Source organism: Apteryx rowi, unplaced genomic scaffold, assembly GCF_003343035.1.
Source record: "Apteryx rowi isolate R43461 unplaced genomic scaffold, aptRow1 scaffold_32, whole genome shotgun sequence".
In the NCBI taxonomy this organism is placed as follows: Eukaryota; Metazoa; Chordata; class Aves; order Apterygiformes; family Apterygidae; genus Apteryx; species Apteryx rowi.
The window spans coordinates 1381646-1389878 of record NW_020449641.1 but is presented as its reverse complement, the minus strand read 5'-3'; the positions used below and the strand labels follow the sequence as shown (position 1 = coordinate 1389878).

Genomic DNA, 8233 nt, shown 5'->3' with positions numbered 1-8233 from the left:
GCTTCTGCAACACTTGAACCTTGGATGTATTGGTGTAGCCTCTGTACACAAACCAAAGAGAAAAAGGTGTTTGTATGAACTCGAGACAGGGCCTTCATTTAAAGACGTGTTAAAGATCCGTAGCTGCTTCGAGCAGCTTCCCCAAGTCCCAGTGCCATTTTGTGCCTCTATGCAACTTTAAGGTTTGTATTGTGTTGTATGAGTTGTGTGTCCATCCCGTCTGCCTGCAGCCCCTCCGTCTGTCCCTTCGCAGCCGGAGGCTCTCCATTGTGAAGACTGTCCTCGCTTGGTTGCGCAGGATCACACGCAAGGGGAGCCTCAGCCTCGCTCAGGATCCATGCTATACTGTGGCACTGCTAATACACACAAATGTGCATGTAGGTCAAAGGCTTATTTGTGTCTCTCTGTAAAAGTATGAAAAACTTGTATGAGGTGTTAAATACTGCTTTGCAGGTAAGAAAGCAGCAGTGCGGTACCTCCAGGGTAGGGGAATGGGAAAGAGCTGTAATTATTTGCTGCAAGAGTTGGGCTAGTCAGGGAACAGCCAACCACCTCTAATTGCTGGCAGCAGCTGGCTGTTTTCTGGCTAGAGCAAATACTCTAAAATCTCCTTTGAACTCTTCGGTATCTCCCTAATTGAGGGGTGGCCAACAGTTTTAGAAATACTGGTTAATACAAAAAACTTGGCATTATTTTTTAAGTTGACTTTACGCTCTACTAGTGTTTGTCTTCTCTCTTGAGAATGGTGATGCTTGAAGGTGAGGTAGAAATAAAGGGAAGTGTGTCTGAGTGCTAGAGAATTATCTTCTGCTGTTTTATCCTTGAAAAGTTTTTTTTTAAGTTGCATGATCCTAAAATTTGCATATGCCAAGGTATGAAGTGAATTTGCTTGGTCTTTCTCTATGAATTTGTGCTRGAACAGATTAGAGGTGCAGAAGAGAAGAGGGCTTTACTGCCATCATGCTCTCTTGTATGCTATTCAAATATATTCAACTCAACTTTCTGATTTCTGGGGCAAACATATGATACAACTTGCTGTGTTGGCAGTTTTTATAGAGTAATTACAGACTGAAAGGGCCTTTTTTCTCTCTTCTAGACCTTTCTTGCTAATCCTTTTTTGTTTTTAATTTTTCTCCATAAGGAAGGAAAAAGACACTTTGAGCTGTTTTGTCATAGAGGATGAGATCACCAGTGAAAAATGGAAAAACCAAACAGCATGCTCTTTGTTCTTCTGTAAGGTGCCGCACTTGAACCATTCTCCTTTGATTTTAGCACCATATCGGTGTTAGGCCCACAACATTCTGGAGCATGTTCAAACAAACCAGATCCTCAGATCGAGGAGCTGAACCTTCTAAAAAACTGCTGTGCGCCTCACGCAGCATCACACAGGGAGAGGCCTGCTGTTGGTAGCTCTAATATTTGGTAAACTCCACAATGAGACCCAGGCTCCTGGAAACTCRGGGAATGTGAAGGCTATTCTGTTCTACCACTGTGCTTACAGACTTGATGGCGAATGAAGTGCAAATTGTCCCTCTGTGTGCCATAGCGCTGCCGGGGTATCGGGCAGAACTGGGCCACTTGCCGTATGGTAGCTGCAAATCCTGTCCCTCTTGCAGAGAGCGTTAGCCCCAGAGAAGCTTGGCTGGCTGCATGCCCAGCCATTTCCCTGTTTCTATCTTGGAGAGCTCCTCTTTGCTAAGGGCCTTTGTTATTGGGTTTTGCAATGCCGTAGCGTAATTTCAAATAAGASTCCTCTCTCCCATATGACATCTGTGGCCTGGCCTCTATATTTGCAGGGAGAGGATAACAGGRTACGGCCAGCTGATAAAACGTGCACTGCTTGGTTCCAAACCGTGTTCCCTGTTGCTAAATATTTCCCACGTAGTGGCTTTGCAGTGGCAGGATTAGAAGGGGATGACAGTTGCACCCACTTTCAGAAGAAATAATTTTGAATGAAACAAATCTCAACATTCTTGAATGTAAGAAGTCATCCGAGTGCCTTCAGCATTTTCCATTGTAATAGATGCTTATGTCAGCTCTTGCTTAAATATCAGCTATATAAAGCATCTGACTTAATCCCCTATACATTCTTATGTGGATGTCATTTTTTTTAATATCCTTAAACTGGTAGTTTGTATATATGTTTAAGGGTTGCTGTGCAGCTTTAGCTTTCTTGTACATAGGAGAACATTAAATTTGGGTTGAAGCAAAGCTGTGGTTTGTAAAGCAGTCTTTTCTGTAAGAGATGTAGAGTCTATCAAGTTTATCAAGATGGAGAGCAACATGCCGAGACTTGAAGCCTCAACTTGCTGGAAAGGTTGATCTCTTCACCAAAATGAAGGTGGAGTAGGCCTTGTGTGGCAGATTGTGGTGTGTGGTCCATGTGGTGTCCACCCTTTTCCTCAAGCTCTACTCTCTGCGACAAGACTTATTTATTGAAAAAAGTGCTGGTTTAACTCTCTTTTCGTTTAGGCCACATTTCTTTTTACTTTGGGAAATAACGTAAGACTTACAATGCGAAATGTTCCTTTTGTGACTTTGTCATTAAAATTAATGAGACTAGAAAAACTATTCAGGAACATGAAAGAGAATCCTAGTGAATAGTGTTTCTCTATCCACAAAGCTCTTTCATTTTAATTAGCGGATAAACCAGGAGAGAGCACTAGGCAGGTATTTCTGTGCAGCATTAGCGTGGTATTTTGTCTAGCACATTCAAAAGTAATGATCTGAGAGAATTCAGATTGGTCGATCACTGTGCTGTATCTTCAGGGTATTTTGGGGGACAAGGGAGATAGGGTGATTCATACTTGAGCAAGACAAACCCAAGAGCTGCCAGTTTGCATTATGTCAATGTATGTAACAAAATATTTAGATAGAATTTCCATTAAAAGTTCAAAAGCAGGGGGTTCATGCTGACCCTGGCTTTTAGAACCTCTGGTGAGAAACCTGAGTGAAATTTAACTCCGCTCAGTGTGTTTTCGTTGGCTAACTCCATGTTTTATTATCTCATGCAATGAGATCTTTCTTGGTTTGTCGATTTTCTACCGAGGACAAAAAGTTCATGTATGTAACAGTGCACATATTGAATTAAAGCACGATTAAAGGCATGATGTAATGACCCCCTCTCCTTTTCCTTTAGTCAATATTTGCCTGCAGGGTCAATACATTACAATATTGACTTCAAAGTATTCGGTATTTTTTTACCTTCTGAGTGTGTTGGCTTCAAGCACATGTAATATTAAACCCGTTGGTTGAACTGTTGGTCTAAGACTTACTGTCTAAGTAGTTTCAGGCTTGGATGCCTAATCCATGTAGAGCAGCTTTCAAGGCATCTGATAATATCACAACACAGCTGTAGGCAGCTTTCTGAGGTGAACCATTTAATCCGTGGCCTTTTCTCCCAGCTTTCTAATGAGTGGTGGAATTTGTCCCTTGGTGTGCAATGGGATTATTACACTCTCCCCCTGCTGCCATGATATTTACTCTCTGCAGGGCCTTTCAGTGGAATATAGCTTATGTGGACAAATCTAAACCCCACTGCTCATGTCTTTCATGTGCTTTTCAGCTGCCTCTACATCTCTGTTCTATGGAGTGTAGAAAAGCAGCACAAAAGTAAGATAATACTTTACATAGGGTAAGTGCTGTGCAAACATGGCTTAGTAAAACTGGCTGGATGGGTTGTTACAAATTCAGACTGTCACACACTGCATGTTGTTGCTCACTTATCCGAACTCCCAGCTGGTGGCACAGTAAGCTGGGTGGCTCTACTAACACAAGCGTGAACCTTCTCATGCTTCCTCTTCGCCTGTATAACTTTCCATTCTCACTGTGCTGAAATCTAGCCCTATTAGCTATCAGAAGGGCATGCAGGCAGATACACTGCATAATGGCTGCAGATATTACCAATTTATCCATCAAAAACATGAGACACTAGAGAAAGGCTTTAATACTATTCTTTGCAAGAAGGTGTATAAACAAATGGGTTTATGACCAGTATAGTATCTTATTAATGTCTTAAAAAAGAAATTAGAGGAAAGAAAAGATATTTGAAGATACCAAGAAGTTAGTGAATTCCTATAAAGAACCAAATGTTATAATTAGGAACCCACCACACTTAGAAATATTCTACAAATATGCACTTCAAACGTAGCCTAGTCCTTCCAGAGCAAACAAAGGTCAGCAGGTTTCTTTGAGGATTAGCAAGCCAGAATTTCTTGGACAAATGTACTAATTACGTCCAAAGCTGGGGATGATTGTTACTTCCAAATGCAAATTATTGCCAAAACCTCATGGTAAACCTCAGTAGTACTCTTCTCTCTAGCCTAACTTTTCAATCAAGATACTTCTAGGCTAGACTCTTCCTTAATCTGAGGATAAAGCAGGATAATGGTGGGAGTATTCTGCTTGTGGAAAGCTGTGCTTCCAGACAGCCCAATCCTAAATCATTTAAGACTTCTCAAGTCACCAGCAGCAATTTGGTCTCTACCTGGAGTGGAATAGAAAGAATAGCAGCTTTGAGGACCCCAAAGCGTATGTGACCTGCTGCTCCATACATGGGAAAAGGTGTCCTGTGTTGCCTGGATGAGATAAGTTGTAGTCACAGTGGCTGTGAATCTGGTAGGGCCTGAGAGGCCAAAGTTTTCATCTCAGATGGGAAGAGGTGGTCAGAGGTATCAGTTTTGTGTGTTCTAGGCATAGAGTAAATGGGTTATGGTAACATTTGGCAGGGGGGTGGGAAAGGGGGATCAGAATTTAATATGTCAGCAACTGAATGGAATAAATAAGTCTAAGAAATCTCTGCACAGAAGCATAAAGACCTACCAGAAAGGGAAAAGATTTGTGAAAATTGCATGTTGTCACTTTCTTTTCCTTTTCCTTGCTGTCTCACTACCCCGGCTCTGGGATAGCTCACAGACCTCATACATCACAGGTAATTGCTCTGCCACAAGTGACCAAGTAGAAAGCGCAAAGATTGTAAAATTGTTGGTTTTTCTCTTTTTCTTTGAAAACTGACTTCTGGATGCACCTATTCACTTCTTCCCCAGCCCCCTAAACTCCTTCGTTTCCATCTGCAGTCTACTGACTTCCTTGTGCCATTGCAGGGAACTTCGAAGTGGGCGTTCACATCGCGGATGTGAGCTACTTTGTCAAGGAAGAAACAGCACTGGATAAAATGGCCAGCGAAAGGGCAACTAGTGTCTATCTAGTGCAAAAGGTAAGCATGTTTTCTTTTGTTCTTCTGAGAACAGTGTCTCCCTTTTACCATGAATTCATTACAAAGGATCGTTATCAGATGCTATCAATCAAAATCTAGCTGTTAGTGTGGCAAACCTACAAAAATGAGCAAATTGATGTAGCCAAACACCACAGGTAACGAAGTGGTGCACCACCTCAGAACTTTTGAGTACAACACTGTGGGAAGCAGCAGTTCACGACAGCTCGTGWCCCTGCATCTGCAGGTAGGGCCTTGGGTATGCCGGGGCTTGTTAGGTCAGGAGAAGGGCCATGTGAACAGGACTCTTCTGATCTGGAGCTGGTTCAGGTCCCAAAGCCGTATAGCGATGTTTGCACCTGCTGAGCCTGAGATAAGCCTGATGGACCAAAGATGGTTCATCTGCTTTGCTGTTGCGGGCTTGGAGTTTGCAGCTGTGGTGATGGTGGAGAGTTTATTTTTTGTCTTCAGTACAGTAGTACTGTGCTAATCACTCCCAGAAGTGGACACATAGCAGAGTATAGTGTAAACCCCCCCCCCCCCATGCTAGCATCTTGAGGTACAACAGTATTTCACAGACTTCTACCTGAGTATTCCAGATGCTGGAGAAATGATGCTCTTTCATCATGCAGTTAAAAGGTACTTAAAACTGTACAGACTTCAGCATAACAGAAACAAATATTGAACTCTGAAAGTTTAAAGACAGCTTCTAAGCTTTGAAAATGAACAAGTTGAGGTTTAATGTTATTGGAAAAATGGCAAAAGGTAAGGAAACATCCAGGTTTCATCTGTGTGATTTTTTTTTTTTTTGTCTAATTTTTTTAGTTAAGTGGGCAGAAACACTTCCCCACTCATCAGATGTTGCAGGCACTGTGCACGAAGGGAAGCCAGAAAGTTTGGCTGTCAGATTCCTGTGTAGGCTTTAAGCATCATTGAGACAGTCTCATGGGAGCAGATTATACTGTCTCTCCCTCCACCCCCATTCTGTCAGGCTATAGAAAACCTTGTTTCCACTGCCCTTCACCAGATGACAGGGCATCTTTGATATAATAAATAAACATATCCTACTTGCTGCTTAGGATCAGTGGTGATTTTTCCCCTCCCTTCCTGAATGTTCCCAGGGTTGCTATCCAGGGAGGGTCTTGTAATGATGCATGTTCCAGTAGCTTCCTGTGTCCTCTCCACTCTTTCCAGTAACCCCAGGGAATTTAAATGATTTATTTTACACTGTTGAAATCAAATTAATGGTCTGATATCAAGCTGTTAACCTTTAGTAGCTGTTCCATAACTTTCCATAGGATCCGTTTGGGTAGAATGAGCAAGGCACAACTGCAGGAGGTCTCGGTGAATTGGTGGGCTTTTACTTGTGTGTGCACACAGGTCACGTCGAATAGCCATGACAGCAAGGGTGAGGTGCCCATCAGTGGCAGTGGGACCAGCTGCACACTGGTGCTGTGGTGTGGGACCGAGGAGTGGCCCCTCTGGAAAACAGCAGTTCCCAGTGACTTACTGTTCTCTGGGAGTGGGAAGCAATGCATATCTCATGGAAACAGCAGCTCTGGCACCAGTGGCTTCCCAATCCTATAGTCTCTCCAGCGATAAGCCCTTGGCTTCTGCAATGCTCCACTTCCATCTCTGATCGATGACTTAACGGCTGTAGCTCACTACAGGAGATGTGGGCTGGCTCAGGGGGAATACTGCTGCGGGGCAACAAAACTGGAAGATGTGGTGGCAGTATTTACATGTCAAAATATTGTGGTTTGTAGGCATGTAGTTTTTTTAAAGGGGAAAGAAGATTTTTCTATAGAAAGGGACATTTTTCATGAAAATTTAGTTGAATTCAAAAGCTAATTGAATTTTCTTTCAAAATGCTTTTTCTTTCCCTAACACTACCAGTCAATTGTCATGTTTGATACCAGCATAATTTATCTGTTGCCTTTTCATACCCATAACCTTCAATTGCTCTTCAACTATTTCGTCTAAGCCATACAGGATCAGTATTTTACGTACCCTTTTGCCCTGCAGATTATATATTTTAAGAGTGCAACCAGCTTAGATAATGAAAACACAGTGTTGGTCAGTGTTTTATTTGCAAGAGATGAAAAGGAGAGAGGGGATGGGCAAAGGAAAGCAGCCAGGCTCTCTGAAACAAGATGGTAGTGTGACTCTTGTAGAAAATATGCTTTGCTTTGATGGAATTGTTTCCTAAGACAGCTGTGATTCTGCTAGGGGTTAGCACCACGCTAATCCTCCCAGAGAAGCTAAATAAAGCCACATATTTAATTTTCCTGCACCAACTATCCAGAAGAGGAGTTATTGTGTAATTGCTAGCAGTCTATTTAATAAAAGTCAAAAATTTTAGAAATAAGAGTGTATCAGGTTTTAAGAAGCAAGAAAACCTAAACAGTTTCCTCTTTTTTGGCACATCTTCTATTGTTATTTTAGGTGTGAAGCAGCTCAAGTGAGAGGTCAGCCATAAATCCCTATAATATTTTATTGGTACTATTTTATACTAGAGATCAAAGATTGGAATTGTAAGCCTATCTTCACATTGAGTCCAAGGACTTTGAGACATTCGCTTTTGACACCGGCAGGTTGTCAGGGTGTTGATATTTTGATAATCTCAGGCTGAGTAACAAAGAGTTGCTCGAAATCTGAATTCATGGAAGTGTTGATACAACTCTTAAGCAGAAATCTTGGCTCATAAACAAATTGCCTGTTTCCTTTGAGTGTCTTTTAGTGTGTAAGCAAGAGGCTTGCTGAGCCCTCGCCATTGTTAGACCGCGACGTCCTCCTTCCACCTCTGGGGAGAGCAGCTGATGGAAACTCTCAGACAGTTACTACAATCCCTCTCTAGCGGAGCAGCGGTGGCAGAAGAGGTCACCTCTGGAAGTCAGCTGTGGTCGTAGCCAACCTGGCCCGAGACTGCACAGGCAACCAGAGCCGGGAGCCAGCAGAGTGGGATTGTCTGAAGGGAGCAAAACTGTCTGTGTGATGTTGTGAAAATGCCAGGGGTTATTC

At 42.5% G+C, this 8233-nt stretch overlaps 1 protein-coding gene across 4 annotated transcripts in view; it reads left to right on the top strand.

Annotated features, from left to right (window-relative positions):
• Nucleotides 1-8233, top strand: part of DIS3L2 (DIS3 like 3'-5' exoribonuclease 2) — a 204361-nt gene that overhangs the window by 116048 nt on the left and 80080 nt on the right. For all 4 annotated transcript variants that reach the window (XM_026070976.1, XM_026070977.1, XM_026070975.1 and 1 more), the window contains one exon: nucleotides 5103-5215. In XM_026070976.1, the coding sequence (XP_025926761.1) occupies nucleotides 5103-5215 (113 nt within the window). The remainder of the gene's footprint in view (nucleotides 1-5102; nucleotides 5216-8233) is intronic.